Below are 19391 nucleotides of genomic sequence, written 5' to 3'. Positions count from 1 at the left end.
AGCCGATGGCCAATATTTTGAATAAAAAAAAAATTAATTTCCCTTGAAAATTACGTGTTTTTTTTTTACCAAAAAACCGGAAAAAACTTATGCATGCACCTGGTAGTTGCATTCAATTAGTCAGTTATCTCGAGTCTTAGTTAATCACGAAAAATTACCTCATTGAAAAAATCTGTGCGGTATATCAGCAAGTGCCAGATAGTGCACGAAATCTCCCGCGGCAGCCAACTCTAGTAGTCTCAGACCGGCCGCCTGTCTCTCTCTTTTTCTAAAGCGACGTACTTCCCTCGCCCTATTATTATTTCGCATTATTTCGACGTCGAACATAAGTTATCAGTATAAGATTATTATAATAACAACCAATATCACTAAATCTATACGGTTCGGTTCTCAATCTTATTTCATTTCTTCGTGACGTAGCGAAATACTATTGCCATCTCGACGCCTAAATTATTGAAATTCGCAAAAGAAAAATTAATTTTATTTCCATTTTGTTTTATTTGGTTAATGATTTTCTTAATAATCCTATTTATTCCGTGATCCCACTTCAAATCCACGCATATAACCTTCCGAAACATACTCTCATCGGCTTATTTAGCTGCTCAGCGTGGCGGAGCCGCTCCCGCCGCGCGTGTTGCGGACCACCCAGGAAGTGACAATATATTAGGTTAATGCAAATGAAATGGCCGTTTATAAATATCAAGTTGAAACTTGTATTTTTCAAATTTAAAACTTACATAACTAATCAAAATAGCTTCCACCTACTTCAATACACTTCTGCCAACGTGATCAAAATGCATCAATGCACTTTCTAAAAAAATCTAAAGAGCGTGTATCGATAAACTCCTTAAATGCATTTTTCACATTTCTTTCTTCATTGAAATTTTTGTCCGCCGAAAACTCGTCCAGATGCTTGACAAAATGATTATCTGTTGGTGAGATGTCTAAAAGTCACGTTGTACTATTTATTATAATGGTTTAATTTTATTTAAAAAGTCATGTTGTACTATTTATTATAATGGTTGTAACAATTTCGTTAAAATAAATAGAAGTTAGTTCATGAAATACAATGTCAAAGTAGTTGCCCAAAAATTTTAAATTTTTAATTTGCGGACACACATTTTGCGCGATTTCCTAATGATTTTTTTAGAAGCGTTTGTTTCACGACGTCCTCGTCGATAGTAGGCTCAGGCAGATTTAATTCCATTTCCGTGATTAGAAATCGAACGCATTCGCTGACGAGTTTTCCAAGCGAAATTAATTACTCGTATCAAACGTTTACACATTTCATAACATTTTCGAGACCGTCAAAAGATGTTTTCTGCTTCACAATGCAAGGAATGTAGGTTTTACGCTTCTTTGTTGTTGGCTCTACAGAAGAATCGATAGTCACCACATTACTTTTCTCCTCTTCTTCCTTCTAAGGTTGATAGCTTACCATTATCGTTTGTGCTAGGAGGTGGTGAAATGTATATTTGTATCGTTGAAGAGAATTGAATTCGGAATATTTTTTTATTATTCCTCGCAAGTAATCACCTGCACGTTCCATATTGTTTTGAAATTTCTCTCAGGTATCCCGATCGAAATAGATATTGGTAGCTTAGTTTCCAGATAATTTAATCGTCGGCTCAAACGCACTATTTTCGTTCAACGGTCGCAGACATAAATCCTTTTTGTATCAGAAGTTTTGAATGCGTAGATCGTGGATAAAACCATGTAATTTTCGTTTCCCATCGTGATGGGCATTTTGGTGCTGCGCTCCGACTTCTTGATGTCACGAGTAACATTAATGCCTTCCATTATTTTTTCACTGAAACTTGTTACCAGGGTAAAATACTCGCGTATAAACGGGCTTTCTTCTTAATAGCAACGAAAGCTATACTAAAAAGGAAATTTGAGTGACTGAATTTTGTCTAAAACAAGTCGGCAATATATACTCTCCAGAAAATCGAAAAAATAGGGGGAAAGTTGTGTGCGCATGTGGAAAAATGTTTAAAAATTTTGTAGTTGTTTTAATAAAACGTTTTAGTTAACATTATTTGAAAATTATCATCTTAAGTGGAATTTTCTCAAGCCGTTGGTATGTAAGAAGTAACTCGGAATGAGTCATTTTATCCGAGGATATCTTTAAGTTGTTGTTGGTTCAGGGTAGATCCTCTCCTAAATTTTATCTTCTTTTATTGCTGTACAAAAACTACAAAAAAGGTTGGGTATTATCGCTTCGGATGTGATTTCTCCAATGAATTGTATTCGCTGATGTGAATACCAGTTTTGTGTATATCTAGATATCTTTCAAACTCGTATGCGTCACGCCTTAGAAAGTTTATTGAAATTTTTGTGTGGTCGGATTTCAGAATATTTAACAAGCAAGTCTTTAATACTTTCAAATGAAAAGAAAATATCAATTTCCTTTGAAATTACACAAGTTTTTGCTCTATTCAAAACTTATAGCGGATTTATGGGACTTTAAGAGAAAGAAGGGACTGTAACGCAAGACTTTCGCCAGGTTATCATTACACTATCTGTGTCAAAGATAAGTTTTCCCTAATTTTCCCGAAAAAAATGTCTGAAATTTAAGGGGGCGAAGTAAGATTTTCCTTATAAATACAGCTGAAAATCCGTGCTTTGTCCTATATTAGTACGGATTTCCTGCGTGCGCAAATGCTTTGAAACACGAATATATAACATTAGTGTTCAACGATAGTACAACAGAGAAAAATATCGCGATTTGGTGCATCAGTGTTAGAATAAATTATTGTGTGGTGTTGCGCGAACTCCACCATCGATTACGAGAAATATATATCTCTCATTTCCGTTGATGACACGGAAAACTATAATTTATTTTACAGTTTTGCATGTGCGTGCGTAGCAGTATACTTTTGATGTTACTATACAACAGCGGTAAAATAAAAGGTGAAAAACTTTTGCAAATTGCGAGAAAAATTGTCTCAATTAAGCATAACTTTGGTGAAGAAGAGGAAGATACGTGGGGATTCATTGAAAATACTCTTACGCATAACAGGTAAGCGATTATTCCATTGCGATTTTAAAAGATTCACAATAAGATGAAATTAAAAATTAACGTTTATCGTTTCCTCAAATCGATTTCTGTTTTCTTCTGTGACAATTTCACGCAAACAGGTCTTTCAAGCGGCTATAAATGTCGCACGGAGGAAACGCTTTCTCCATCCCACGCATTGCGTGAATAGTGAGAGAAAAAGTTAGATTTAAAATATTTTATCGTGTGAGCTTCATAACATTAAATTCAATTTCAGGAATCCGTACATTAGAGGAAATTCGGGGTGTCGCACCGAAGGAGATTCTCGTTTTTCCATACGATCCTGAGATCTTTTGTCCGTCAATAACACGAACAACGTCGTTAACGAAGAAAAAGAAGAAGAAACTACACTTAAGTTTTCGTAAATTCAAATAAAATATTGATTGCGTCACATTGTTAAAATCGATTTTTATATGATGATAATATAAAATTTTATGTTTATAAAATAACCCAAACGAGATAGAACTTATTGTCATCCCTGACAACGATGACGACGTCCACGACGACGACGCCAATTTTAAAAACAACCCGAAAAATGTCGAATCTAATGACGACAAGGATGATGACGACGACAACGACGACGAAGATGGCTACGTCCTCGCACGCATCAATCGTAAAGACGACGAGGACGAAGAGGATGGTGACAACGATGAGGACGATTGCGAAGATGATAATAGTACCGTTGACAATGACGGCGACGACGACGAGGACACCGACGATAGTGCAAGAGGAAACGTAGAAGAACAGGTTTTCCACAATTACAACGACGATCCTATGTTTGGCGTCCCGAACAATTTCTACGACAACATCGACGAGGACATCATCGACGACGACCTATACCATGTTCGAGAGTTATTCCTCGGAGAACGAGGTAAGAATGTCGATTTTCAATTTAATATTTGGCGAAAAAAAATTCTTAGTTTTTTTGTAAAATTCAATCTTTATTCAAAAACAAACCAAAAAATATTAATCAGCGAAATATTCCCCGTTTGCATCAATGACCTTTCCCCATCTTTTGTGTAGCTTGCGAATTCCTTGAAGAGTAGCTCACCGGCTTCGAAGCGATAAAGTCATTAATTCATTTTTGTATCTCTTCAAATTACAAAATGTGTATCAGTCATGTGATGCTGCAGCGGCCGGAATAGATAGTAGGCGGAAGACGCCATATTTGGGCTTTATGCCGCGTGCGGGAGAAGTTCCCAGCCTAACACAAAGATATAGTCCTGAGTCGTTTTCGCAACATGTGGTCGGGCATTGTCATGAAGCAAGATCACTTTATGAATTCCTCGGCTAGTAAATAGCTTTTTTTCTTCTAATGCATCGCTCAAATTGGTCAATTGTTATTGGTAACAATCTGCCGTGATTGTTTCACCCGGTTGTAACAACTTGTAACACAACACACCTCTCCAATCCCACCAGATGCAGAACAAAACCTTCTTGGCGTGGACATTGTGAGGGGAGAACAAAAAAAGAAAGAGATCCGCCGAAAAAGTTTGTAATGTTAGATTTCCGCGCCGAGCGTCCCCTGGCGTTCCACGCGAGGCGGAATTCTCACAACTGGCGCGCGATAATACGGAAGTTTTACGGCGCGATCTGATGCGCGCCTTTGTGAAATTTTTACAGGATAGAAATTTTTGCAATACGGATACCTTACGATACGAGATCTCCGCGGCGCGGATTATTCGTTTGGCCGCGCCGTGAAATCCGAACGCGTCGGAAACGCGCGGAGGCAACGATGGAAAATTTTAATGATATTTGAGAATAACATACGCCAGATCGATCGAGAGCATTTCCGCCGTATATATTGATATGACATATTGAACACCCCCTTTCGTCGTTTCTTATCAACGTGCGTTATCTAACTTGCATCCACTTTCGGTGATTCGCACTTCTGCCCGCATAATTCGACAGTCGCGATGTCGCTCCCGATGAGAGGTAAAACGGATAAACTTCTCCCGCTTCTTCAGCCTCTTCCGCTTTTTCTAACTTGCCGGATCGCTCCGAGGGACCGCGACGTTTAACCGCTCGTCGAAATTTCACATCACATCATCCTCACCCAGCTTCCCTTATTCTCCGCTTCATCGCACATTTATTTCCCGTGTCGTCGTGTAACTCGCGCGGAACACGCCGCATTATGTAAAAGAGTCCCAAGCTCTCACTCTCTCTCTTTCTTTCTATCTTTCCCTCTCGTTACACGCACATTCTCGCGCACTTCCTTTTGCCCGCTTTTGAGCGACGTACCGCCGCCTCGTCCGAAGAATGCACACCTTCGCGCGAATTACGAGCCCTCTCCGTCCGCTCTCTTGCGCCCCGCGACGTCCCACCGGCCCTTTTAATCTACCGCTGCAAACGGCTCGGGAAATAGGTAGTCGTTCGGCTTGATTACGCGATTCAAAACTTTTGCAAACAAAGCCCATTGTGCCGAGAACGAGACTAAACATCGCACTCGGCGCGAGCGTGCGAGCGAGTCAGCGCTTCCTTCCTCGCGCCAGCGCGCGCGCGCGTTTTTCTCTCATCCTGTAAATTACCAGGTGTAGAAGTATAAAACCGGAATTTCCCTATAGATGGTGCTAGCCATCAGTTTAGGGACCGTAAGACCGCTTCTGCAGCACCATTATCTAACAGCTGACGAAGATTTTCAACTCACAACAACCCAAGTTCCATACACCGGTATATTTTTCTATAACCTTAAACATGTCGAGTTTTGTGCCTACGAACTACGATTTGCGGACAGCATTGGTTTTTTTGTTATCATTTGAAGAAAACTGCTGCGCATCGAATGCTTGTCGAAACTTACGGTGAACATGCTCTTGGTAAAACACAGTGTTTCGAGTGGTTGAAAAAATTCAAAAGTGGTGATTTTGACGTGAGAAACGAAGAACGTGGGAAACCACCGAAAAAGTTCGCAGACAAAGAATTGCAAGCCTTATTGAATAAAGATGATACCCAAACTCAACCAGAACTCGCGGATGAATTGAATGTGACGCAGAAAGCTGTCTCAATTCGTTTGAAAGCCATGATTCAGAAAGTGGGAAAATGGGTTCCGCATGAACTGAATGAAAGACAGCAAGAAAATAGAAAAACCACTTGTGAAATGCTGCTCGACAGATACAAAAGAAAGTCCATCGTATCATGACAGGTGATGAAAAATGGATATATTTTGAGAATCCTATGCGTCAGAAATCATGGATGAATCCAGGCGAACCATCGATATCCACTGTAATCGCTTTGGAAAGAAGACAATGATCTGTGTTTGGTGGGATCAGGAGGGTGTAATCTATTATGAGCTGCTAAAACCTGTTGAAACCATTAACACTGATCGCTACCAACAGTAAATGATAGATTTAAATCGCATGAAAAACGACCGGAATATGGAAAAAGGCAACACAAAGTCATTTTGCTCCATGATAATGCCTCATCACACACAGCAAAACGGGTCAGGGAAACGATCGAGGCGTTCAGTTGGAAAGTACTAACGCATGCGGCTTATTCTCCAGACTTGGCTCCGTCCGATTATCATCTATTCGCATCAATGGGACACGCTCTCGCTGAACAACGCTTCAATTCGTATGAAAATGTACGAAAATGACTCGATAGCTGGTTCGCTTCAAAGGAAGAAATGTTTTTTTGGGGTGGCATTCATAAACTGCCGGAGGGGTGGAAAAAATGTATAAAAAGCAATGGACATTATTTTGAATAAAATATTTTTTATCATTTTCAAACAACAGACGTGTAATTTTTACAAAAAAATTCCGATTTTATACTTCTATCCCTGGTACTGGTCGAAGGCTTACCCAGATAAACCCATGATTTTCGCCTTATTGGATTATCATAGAAGATTCATTTTTTGTCACAGGTCACAATCTTATGCAGGAAGCTTTTTTTTAATCTAGAGATCAATGAGAGCAACAGCAGTATCATAGCGTCACTTGTGTTCTCAGCTGTTGTGGGGAATCCAACGGCCCTCCTGTTGAATCCTCTCCAGCTTGTACAGATGCTTAGAAAAGGCTTGTCGTGTTACTCCAAATTCCTTTGCGAGCTCTGACAGTGTGCGATAAGAATTCTCTTCTTAAAGTTGTTTCAGTTTCTTATCTTCGACTTCTTTTGGCTGTCCCAGACATTTTTCATGAAAGTCGAAATTTCCTCTCTTAAATCGCTAGAACCACTTCTTACGGGTACTGTAGGAAACAGCATCCTCTCCCAAAGCCGCACAAATCATTTTCTGAGCTTCAGTGGCATCTTTTTCCAAGTAAAAGGCAAAAAGATGGCAGCGTTACGAATGTTGCTTCTCGAATAATATTGCTTTCACTACTGCTTTTTTTTATTAGGTTAGTACAATTGTCAATTATTACAGTGCCTTTTAAAGCTTACAGATAGCGCTTCGATATACAGCGGGAAAAATATATGAATTTGAATAGGTACCGTCATCAATTGAAATTAGGGGTCGAGAATTAAGTCGCGTACTTAACCCTTTTGTTACGGCAGTCCGCGCCGCTGGAGTGACGCCACTGAACGGGGCACCGCGTCGCGAAGTGTGCATATTGCACGTCGGTAGTCTTCGATGTTCGCACTTTTCGTCTTTCAACACCATTTTGGGATTCTCTTGTATATATATTACTTTAAGAGCTAACAACTTTTTTGTCGTATTATATGAAAAACATAAAAATGAGAATATGAGTATTCAGTCAATTACATATTTGCAAATTTTCGGGGTCGCGCACGTACGCCGATTATAGTCGGCACCTGTACACACAGGTTGTCGCGCGGGCGCCGATTATAGTCGGCACCCGTAACGAAAGGGTTAATATTCGAGAATATTTGATAAGAAACTTGGTCCGCATACTAATAGAGAACGAAAACGACATCTGTATATGTGATCATAAAGTATCCTTCCTATGGATGAATATTCTATGATTACAAATTATTCTGACAATAATTTGTTGTTTGACAGTTGCTTAAACAGAAGTGTTTCATGTGAACACAGTGACATTGACAAATGGATAAAATTGGAATTCGAGGTGTGATTTAATTCTTTTTTCTGGAAGGGAAAACAGCGAAGGAAATTCTTGAAAGGATTTCTCCTACATTGGGTGACTTATGCCCTTCCTATGAAACCGTTCGACTTTGTGTAAATAAATTCAAATATGGCAAAACTAGCATCGAAAATGCATCACGTCCTGGAGTCTTGAAATCAGCCGTGACACCAAAAATCATCGATAAAATCTTTGATATGATTTTAACCGATAAACGAGTGAAAGTGCGTAAGTTAACAGAGGCCGCAGGCATCTCAACTGAGCGGGTTCATTTCATTTTGCACAATGAATTGCACATGAAAAAACTTTGCGCAAAATAGGTGCCACGTTTGCTCACATCAGAGCAAAAACGAATTCGCATGTGAACTTCAGTCGACTGTTTGCAAGTATTTAAGAAGAATCTAGCGGATTTTTGTGGCGTTCTGTAGCCATGGACGAAACTTGGATTCACTACTATATCCCGGAAACTAAACAGCAGTTGAAACAATGGATCGCACGGGGCGAATCGGCTCCGAAAAGAGCAAAATGCATTCCATCCACTAGGAAGGTAGTAGCATCAGTTTTTTGGGATGCGAAAGGAATTCTCCTGATTAATTATCTCGAGAAGGGAAAAATCACTACTGGAGAATACTATGTATCAGTTTTAGATTGATTAAAGGCAGCAGTCGCAGAGAAACATCCAAAAATTGCCAGAAAAGAAGGTATTGTTTCACCATTACGCACCGGCGCATTCAAGCCGTCCTGTTAAGCAAAAATTAACCGAACTGTGATTTGAACTGCTTCCGCATCCAGCCTATTCACCTGATCTAGTTCACTCGGATAACCATCTGTTTCTGAAACTTAACTTTCTCAAGACTTTCTTGGTTTGACAAAAATTTGGATCAAATGAAGAGGTCATGCAGGAGGTAAAGTATTTTGAGGTCCTCGAAAAAATCTACTTCCGCGAAGGAATCACGAACATAAAGAAATATGCCCTTGAAGCAAGTGCGTTGAACTTCAAAGGGACTATGTCAAAAAATAAACTATGTTACAAAATTCAACTTGTTTGTTGTTGAATTATCTTTAATATTAAAACAAGTTACTTATCAAACACCCTCGTATTAGGTGTGTTTTGAAATTCACTGTTCGTACTAAAAAATTAGTTCATGTTACGTGTAATATAGATTTTCAGTACTGACAATGAATGTCGAAACAGATATTATTATATATTTTTCTGATGTATTTTTATATATTGTTATCTTTTATCAATAACAAATACGATATCTCAATCAAGATATACGAGGGCGGTTCAATAAGTACCCGTGTTAGACGACAGAGGGCGTTCCTGAGGGAAGTTGGTGTTATCATCGTGTGCTGTCATCTATCAAACGACGGCAAAACAAATTGCAGACTGATTGATAGGTTAGTTTGGATTTGGCAGCCATTCGAGTAAGACATGTTTCGTGATTTTCGCTAAGATGGAAAAAGAGCAGTATCGTTCGGTAATTCGCTTTTTGATTTTGAATGGGAAAAAATGCAAGGAGATAAAAGCAAAGTTGGATGCTGTTTATGGGGACACTTCGCCATCTATGACCACAGTTAGATATTGGTTCAACGAATTTAAACGTGGGCGAACATCCGTTTTTGATGAGGAGCGACCAGGACGCCCGGCAGACGTTACCGAGGTGGTTACCGAGGAAATCATTCAAAAAGTCCACATGATTCTCGCTGATCGACGAACGAAAGTGCGCGAAGTAGCAAAGGCCGTAGGTGTGTCGACCGGAACGGCAATTAATATTTTACATGATAAGTTGGCGATGAAAAAATTGTCGGCCCGATAGGTGCCGCGATTGCTCACGGTGGAAAGCACATTCATCCGGAGCTGTCGCCGTCACACTGCATGAATTGCGTTATGAATTGCTGCCGCACCCCCGTATTCACCCGATCTGGCTCCCTGCGACTTTTTCTTGTTCCCTAACATGAAGAAATGGCTCGCGGGAAAAAAATTTAGCTCAAACGAGGAAGTCATCGCCGAGACAGAGGCGTATTTTGGAGAGTTCGACAAATCCTATTTTTTGGAGGGGTTAAAAAAATGGCAGGAACGTTGGGAGAAGTGTATCTTTCTAAAAGGGGACTATGTTGAAAAATAAAAAAAAATTTTTTGAAAAAATGGTGTCTTCATTTCTAACACGGGTACTTATTGAACCGCCCTCGTGAGAGAAAGAAGCAAAATTTTATGAAATAATGATATGAAGAAAATATATTTTTATTTTATTTTATATGCATTTTGTACATCCACTAAAACAAATATCGGTCAACAATTTATTTTTTAATGTAAGAAATATATGAGCTACAATATATTGTCATACTAAGTTAAAACGTAACACAATATATTGTCATAATAAGTTAAAACGTAATTACACTATTGTTAGTTTCGATTGGCAAGTAACACAGATATATAGCCTGCCGACGTTTTTAATAACTGCAACAATTTTTAACGATAAATAATTAAATATTAAATATTTATTTTAATAAATAATTAAATATAAAAATTCAAGTATTTTTTAAAGACTTGAACTCATCAAGTTCTAATAAATTACAAAAATGAATAAATTTACTTATTTTCACAAGTGAGCAGGAAATTTTAGGTGAAACAGAAAATATAAAAATAAGATTATAAGATTATTCTATGTTACACGTAACTTACATTACAAAACGTAGTCATCGTCATAGGAAACATTTTTCCAGCAGTGATGTGAAGCGGTTTCTTTGCGCGAAGCATAATTAATATTAAGTTCTTTGCTATGTTCGGCTCTAAAGTGTACCATACGTATTCATACGTAGCGTGACTTATTCCTTCAGACTGAAAAGATACGACTTATGCATAATATTTTTGTGACAAATTTATTGAAAACAGAATCTAGCAAAATAATAACAGTTATTTAAATTAAAAAGTGTCTCGAAACTATAATCATTTAATAAATATTGATTAAAACAAAATTGATTAAAAAGATATTGTAGATCTCAAAAGTAGACCATTCATGTAGAGTACATTATCGTTAAAGTTATTACTCAGTTATTATATGTACTCACTTGCGTTGACAGAAATTCGCCCACTAAACAGTAGAGACACATGTGCAACAAAACACATAAACCGGCGGAGACAAACCAAATCAACTGCATGAACGACAACCCACTACCATCTTGATTAATGACCTGAACCGTCATAAATCTTTACGTTTAAATTAAACTCTATGATACAACATTCTCAAGTCATTGTGTGAGAAGAAGACTATTAGTATGCAACTCATTGGAAACTGCAACATTAGGTCTGTTCTTTCTCGCTGAATTAGTGTTTTATTACACTTATAAAATTTTAAAAAACAGATACCTAGTAAGCAAATTGATCGCAGACTGCGTGTAAATTGGCAGCAAATTTGATCAGAATCCCACACCGAAACGATAACCATCTGTGCCCGCATTCAGCTCGTGTTTTGGAGACAGACCCATAACACGAGCCTGCTAACAGACAATGTGAGCAGACTGGCAGCAAAAACTGCGCAGAACCTGTTACCAAACTACTTGCAGCAAGATATGCTCGGTTTTTGCCACCAATCTGCAGTCGTATCGATACAGGTTCTGCTTGGTTTCTGTTGCTAATCTGCTTGCATTGTCAACAGATTTTGTCGCATTTCTGGTAGCAGTTTGGCAATATAATACGGTAGAACAGAATTGTGTTAGATTTGTTCTTTTTTGCCATCAAAAATTTGTAGCTGGGTCCGCTCGAATTCTGTTAGCACAGATTTGGTTATTTGGGTATACAATTAAGATTTTGTGGAAGAAAGAAGAGAAAAAAACTGTTACGTCCTGGGTACCTCGGGAAGTACGGATTCCTTTTTTTTTTATATATAATCGGGAGGCAGACGAATGTCGGGCAAGCGTTATCGTAAAAGGGATAAGATTACGTGGGCTCGCCGTATGACGCGCCGTGGGTTTCCCAATATATCTGTCATCTCATCCGCCTTCACTTAAGGCACATAATTTCATTGCATCCTGGGTACCGTGGGAGCAACAAATTTCTTTTTATGATCAGGAAATAAGCGGATTTGGGTAAGTGCTATCATAAAGAGGATGTAATTATTATACGCTACCCAAACGCGTCATGGGTTTCTAAACGCATCCGTGATTTTACTAATTTTCTAATCTTCTATATCCATTTCCCGCTTTCCATGAAAACTCTCCTCATTGGGGGTCGTCATCCGTCACCCCCAAAAATCTTCCCTATAAAACCCTTACTCTCTGGCCACTCCACAGTACCAGTCACTCAGTCAGTCAGTCAGAGTCAGCCAGAGTCAGCCACTCAGTCAGCCATTCAGAGTCAGTCAGTCAGTCAGTCAGTCAGTCATTTTTCTTTTTCTTCTTCTTCTGCTGAGTATCAACGAACCCATGTTCTACGTACTATTCACTGCAGTCGATTCACCTAAATCGTAAGTCTCTATTTCATATTTAAACATGACTTTTAATCATTTCAATCCAATCTCCAATCCCACTTCACTCCTTAAAACACACACATACACTGCGTAATTATTATCTTCCTTGTATTATATAATGATGTTTTTCTCGCTATACCGATACGTTAAACATTCTTGTTACGATAAATCCGATTGTATTAAATTAAGTTGCACGAATTACTTTTTTTTTTTACTTTAATCTTTATCTTATATTTTCATTATTCCAATAATGCTAATTTATAAAAGTTGTTTAATGTTAACCCATATACCTCATAGTTTAACTTTAGCTGACCCTTTCATCATTTAAATATTGTATCTTTTACAATGACTTTTCTTATCAATTCACCACTATTATCAACCCATGTAAGAACCAAATTATGTTATTAGTATAATTAATAAAATATTTTATTCAAAATGCCCTAAATTTAACCAAGTTGTTAAAATTATTTATTCATTTCCCTTCAATTACCTAAATCTAAATTCCCCTCTCAACACGCTCATATGGTCCTACCTCAGGTAAAGAGATTAAGTTCTTTGACCTAAATAAAGGACCACCTAACGTACGTTCTGTGATCGGAGTAAGTAGGCCTCTCCGGACCTTGACCTGATCTGCAGACCTACCAGTACGTTTAAGACTCGGGAGTGCGCGAGTAAGCGATATTTGTTGCGTACATCCTCTTCCAGGACGTAACAAAACTAATACAAGTTAAGGTAGCCAGTTCAGCAAAAATAACATGTCTATTAATTTTGTAATATAATCTTGTGAAGTGAAAGACTCATCAATTTTTTTTTTAATAGAAAGCATATTTTAGGACTTGTTTACTTACATTAATTATTAAAAACCCCTGAAGACAAAATAGTACACCGAAAAAGAACATCAGACCAAGTAGCATTAAATTAAAAATGTCATCGATGACTTGAATAGATCTGCAATTGTCTCAAGAAATATCATAATTTAAAATCATTATATATATATGACAATTAATTATTATTGATTATTTTAAATATAATTAATATGATTCACTTTTATAAACCTAACTTAATAACCTGATCAAGCGGACGTGATCCATAATATTGTACTTTAATGTCTCTTTGAAATTTAAATTTTTTCCCAAATTAGTTAATCGAATGTGCAGATTCTCTAGCTGACCGCATATGTGCAAGACCAATAATCCAAAGAAAGTGTCCACCCCGGTGTAAGTGAGACCTGACAAGCCCAAACCGATTCCTTGCATCAGAAGCGTTAGCTCGAATTGCGGGCTTTCGGTCACATCATATAAGTAGTATGATTGTATCGGCGTAGGTTTCCCAGGATCGGTCAAGTTCGTCACGTGCCTGAGTGTCAGACCGAAACACGGAAAAACGACAGTGATTGAAAATGCCAAGAGTATCATGAATCCTCCGCATATGGCGAACACGCGAGTAATTTTGGCTCGTTTCAACATAACGTTTCGTTCTTCTTTCAGCTTCACCTTCGTCCAGTCCTTCGCGATCATATCAATTAGCGGCGCTAAAGCTGCGAAGAGGTGTTAATAATATTAACAACAACAACGATAATAATAATAATAATAATAATAATAATAATAATTTTTTTACGTGTAGCGAATAGAAGAATATAGAAGTAAAAAAATTATTGTTTAGAAGTAAAACAAAATACGAACGAAAAAGACGAAACATTAATAGAAATTTTATCATAAAGCTTTATTTAAACATAAAAATATGATTATCTGTAGCAACGCGGAAATAATATAAAGCAATCAACGCGAAAACTACAAAAATTAATATTTGGTTGACGCATAATTATCAGCCGTTTATTTTTTACGTATTTATTACTTATAAATATTTGCGTTCGTTCATTTCGTTAATAAAAACTATTGTTCTATATTTACTTAATAGAAATGCGTGTCGAAAATCATATTCATCTGCGCCATATTATGATCTATATTATGCTCACTTCGAGAAAGAATGGACCGCAGCACAGTCATTCCGCAATCTCAACGATCTTTTTGGCGAAGAAACAATCAGTGAAAGGCAGTGTCGAGAATGGTTTTCTCGTTTCAAATCTGACCACACAAGCATGGAAGACAAGTCAGGAAGAAGACGGCCATCGGATTTTGACGATAAGGCACTTCTGGCAGCCGTGTTCCTTTGCCAAAAAGATTGTTGAAATCGCCGAATGACTGTGCTGCGGTCCATCCTTTCTCGAAGATAGAGAATAATATAACGCAAGTGAGTGTGATTTTCAACACGCATTTCTAATAAGTAAATATAGAAGAATGATCTTTATCAAAAAAGTAAACAAACGCCAATATTCATAAGTAATAACTACGCAAAAAATAAATGGCGGATAATTATGCATCAATCCAATATAAAAAAGTAATAGTCGGAAATAATGGCAAATAAAATTGAATAAGGCAATATCATCGCATGTCGATTATAATAATAATAAAATTAACGGATATCCGGTGACTATTAATAATAAGGTAATTCCATATGCAAACTTGGCAAAATACTTAGGTATGAAACTGGATGTTAAACTTAAATGGAAAGAACATATCGAAAAGAAAAAGGAAGAACTGGAAATAAAATATAAAAAAATGAATTGGCTACTAGGCAGGAAATCAGAACTTATAATACGAAATAAAATACTACTGTATAAGCAAGTTCTAAAGCTAATATGGATGTACGGCTTGCAGCTCTGGGGATGTAAAAAACAGACAAACATCAGCATAATCCAAAGATTCCAAAATAAAGTTCTAAGGAACATAGTAAGTGCTCCCTAATACGTTAAAAACAGTGACCTACACAGAGATCTGAGGGTGAAAATGATGGTTAATGAAATTGGAAGGGTGGTGAAAAGCCAAGAAGAAATGCTTCATAACCATAATAATGATGAAGTAGTAAAGCTACTGGACATTAGAGAAATGACAAGAAGACACAAAAAGGTGAAACCATTTGAACTGGTATAAACAGAAGAAATTAAGTGACACCGCTGGGTAAAACTTAAATTATCTATATAGTTATTAAGATGATATCAGAATTAAATTACTCTTTAGTCAAAAGACTAGTTGTAATCAGACTTCAATATAAAAAAATATGTAGCATCGCGAAATATAAAATTTGTTAGTTATTTGAAGATATGAATTTATTAATGATGTGTTAATGAGTATACATAAATATTTTTATACGTTTCATGTTTCTTTAGTATGAACGTACAGAACATGCTGAGAGAAAATCAAATTCTGTAACATGTACCTTTTTTCTTGCTCCAAAGAATAGACATTTTCAGTGCTGAGATTAACAGTGGTAAGGTATACTGCAGATTGTCTATCATTAGCATCATGTCGCCCCATATCCTTAACAACGACCATAATGCCGGTATCAGTATAAACATTAGTGTGGCGATGTTGAGCAACAATTGAAATTTCGATAGGACAACATTCGTATCTTTGTTTTGCGGCGGCCACAATCCGACAATTTTCAACATGCGGCGATTTAAACCGATCGCCCATTCTAGATCTGAACGATCAACTGGTCAGACTTCGGTATGTCAAAAACATGTACGTGATGATGACAAAATATAACTTTACATATTGCGTAACTTTTCACATGTCGAGATATTGCGAATATGTGTGAAAACTAATTGAGAAACACACAATTGATTATTTTTTTCTCGAAGAAAAATTTACTTAAATTTTACTATATAATTATTACAACTACTCTGGAAATTATTAACTGATGAAGATGTGAAGTGCACCATTGTATCCGTTTGAACGATCCATTCCAAGAGCAAAAGGGACTGTCTTGCCTCATTGATGAATGATCACTCCCACCTTCGATAGATTGTTATCACGCATACTTTCCGCAAAATTTTTCAGACACAAAATGACCATATCATCATACATATCACAATAGGTAACCCAACAAGAATGACGAAGATTATCGCATTATCGCGTTGTTAACATGTTCAACTGGCGGAAGGGATGAATGAATAAATTATAATCGCGGCATCGGCAGAACGAATCATAGTTTTCATGGTTTTTAATGACTTTTTTCTTCTTTTTCGCCGTCGAACAATTCGCAACTGAAGGGGTATAACCACGAGTTTCTCTTGTGAGGATGCGAAACGAGCCGGTGGCCAATGAAAATTTTAAGAGATGCGAGCAATGACACCAGTTTATCGAAACTTTTTATGTTGCCAATGAAATGTTTAGCCACTGGAAGAGAGAATTGTAAATTAGACGAGTATCTGACAGTGTATTATTAATGAATTTTCAACAGCTGCGGACATCCTCAGAGTATAGTCAAAACATAGCCGTGCAACGAGAAAGACAAGGTCGCCGATGATTTGGCAGTTAACGTCTATCATCATTATATAATATAGAGAAAATCAAATTTTGATAGTGAATGTAAAACGTGTACGAGCTCACTTAATATAAATATAATAAATTTTGATATTTATTATAGCGCGTGCGATTGAAACACATCAGACTAAACAATATAAAACTTCCAAAACAGAAACAACTAAAAGTAATTTATTGCCAGAGCAAATTTTAATAATAAAACATAAAATCTCGGAGACAAACCAACATAACTATGTAATTGACAAACTGACCTTCTTCATTAAAAATATTGCAACTAATAGAAACAAATAATTCATTAATAAGGTAATAAGTGTTGTCCAGGGCACTTTAATAATATTTTAGCATTGTCTATATCTTTCTATTATAAAAAAGTTTAACAAGAGAAGAAATGAATCTAGTAGAATAGATTTCAAGACTAGTAGCTAGATAGTAATGACTAGATGAGTTTCCTAGCCAGTTACTAGTTCGTGACTAGCTAAATATTCTTAATCAATCTTTTATTGTCTAGCTGCTGTCTAGTCAATAGATAGAAAATATGGTAGTAGATGGCGCTAACTTTTCTAAAATATGCAATCTGGCTACTATATCGCCAATAGCAGGGTTATATTAGTGTTACGTCCTGGAAGAGGACGAACGCAACAAAATTGTTTACTCGCACACTGGCGAGTCCTAAACGTACTAGGTCTGCAGATCAGGTCAAGGTCCGGAGAGGCTCATTTACTCCGTTTACAGAACGTACGTTAGGTGGTCCTTTATTTAGGTCAAAGAACTTAAAATCTTTACCTGGGATAGGACCATATGAGTGTGTTGAGAGGGGAATTTATATTTAGGTAATTGAAAGGAGATGAATAAATAGTTTTAACGACTTGATTAAATTTAGGGCATTTTGAATAAAACAGTTTATTAATAATATAATTTGGTTCTCGGATGGATTAATAATAGTGGTAAGTTGATAAGAAAAGTCATTGTAAAAGATACAACATTTAAAAGATGAAAGGGTTAGCTAAAGTTAAACAATGAAATATGTGGATTAACATTAAACAAATTTTTATAAATCAGCATTACTGGAATAACGCTACATACAAATTTTTATAAATCAGCATTACTGGAATAACGCTAAATACAAGATGAAGATTAAAATGAGATTAAGCAAAAGGTAATTCGTGTAACTTAATTTAATACAATCGGATATAACGCAACAAGAATGTTTAACATATCGGTATAGCGAGGAAAACATCATTATATAATATAAAGAAAACAATAATCACGCAGTGCAGGTATGTGTTTAGAGGGATGAAGTGGGATTGGAAATTGGATTGAAATGGTTAAAAGTCATGTTTAAATATAAAATGGAGACTTACGATTTAGATGAATCAATAGACTGACGAGGACAAATGAAGACGAAGACGAAGGCTGGACTAGACTATGGTTGTGGACTGCTGAAAACTAAACTAAGACTGACTAACTAAGAACTGACACTAAGAACTGCAACTGTGACTGCGACTGTAACTCTAATTGTAACTATAACTTGAACTGGACTCGACTGTACTGTATTGAACTTGAACTGGTCTGGACTGAACTAAACTAGACTGAACTGTAATTGTAACTGTGACTGTGACTGTCACTTACTGACTGACTGACTGCAAGAAAAACTACTATTGTAACTGCGCTCGCGGCAAAAAAGGTAAGGCTTATATAGGAAGGATTTCAGGGGGTGGTGGATGACGTCCACCAATGAGAGGAGGTTGCGTGGGAGACGGTTACTCTGAAAAATTCCTAGTATTAATATAAACAATTTTAAGAACCTAATCGCATAGGAGGACCCTTGTTCTACCGACTGTGTACAAGGATGGATAGATCGCAGCCCCATCGGGAGCCTTATGACATATGTGGGCGGCGTGTACTCGTATCTTTTCATAAACCGCTTGATCAAATTTGTTAGTTTTATAATCATAAGAAAAGGAATCCGTTGCTATCTAGGTGGGTACCATACCCAGTATGGACACATACGTGTCTAACGTAGAGGCGGCAAGATATCTTAATTATATAAAAAAAACGAATCTATCGTCCCCGGGGTACCCAGGATGTAAATAAACTACATACCTTACATGAAGGCGGAATGAGTGATAAACGCCTGGGGAACCATACGGTACGTTTAACGGCGGCCAATGTACTTTTATCTTTGTTAGCACTTGCCCGAAATCCGTCTGTTTCCCAATCATATAATTAAAAAGAGAGATTCATAGTTTCCGGTACACCCAGGACGTAACATTAACCAGCACATCGAAATTATGGTTATAATATCAAACTCTCTGTCTATTCATTAATCTCGTAACAATGTGCTGTAAATCCTATATAGAAATTGAATGTCAGGACTGTATATTAGCTACACCAATTACACAAACTAAACGAAAAATATTACATAGTGTTGTAAGTGCAACGATAA

The 19391-nt window shown here is 37.1% G+C and overlaps 1 protein-coding gene across 1 annotated transcript; it reads right to left on the bottom strand.

Annotated features, from left to right (window-relative positions):
* Positions 1-10498: 10498 nt before the first annotated feature.
* LOC106741182 (odorant receptor Or2-like) lies at positions 10499-15975 on the bottom strand. The gene is made up of 6 exons (XM_014612949.1): positions 15837-15975; positions 13629-14097; positions 11653-11764; positions 11164-11286; positions 10778-10933; positions 10499-10552 (listed from the first exon to the last, which is right to left on the bottom strand). The coding sequence occupies exons 1-6, from the start codon at positions 15973-15975 to the stop codon at positions 10499-10501; spliced, it is 1053 nt and encodes a 350-aa protein (XP_014468435.1).
* Positions 15976-19391: the final 3416 nt, after the last annotated feature.

Source organism: Dinoponera quadriceps, unplaced genomic scaffold, assembly GCF_001313825.1.
Source record: "Dinoponera quadriceps isolate SergipeBrazil2010 unplaced genomic scaffold, ASM131382v1 scaffold61, whole genome shotgun sequence".
NCBI lineage: Eukaryota > Metazoa > Arthropoda > Insecta > Hymenoptera > Formicidae > Dinoponera > Dinoponera quadriceps.
Note: the sequence above shows the minus strand (reverse complement) of the source record. Positions and strands in the feature narration are given on the sequence as shown.

Bases quoted from the DNA above. Each gene is read 5' to 3' on its own strand.
- LOC106741182 (XM_014612949.1), bottom strand. From the start codon at position 15,975: ATGTTTATACTGATACCGGCATTATGGTCGTTGTTAAGGATATGGGGC. The intron at 14,098-15,836 runs GTACATGTTACA...ACCTCTTCGCAG, and splicing joins TCTTTGGAGCAAGAAAAAAG to CTTTAGCGCCGCTAATTGAT. The intron at 11,765-13,628 runs GTTATTAAGTTA...AACTGCTACCAG, and splicing joins GATCACGTCCGCTTGATCAG to AAATGCGACAAAATCTGTTG.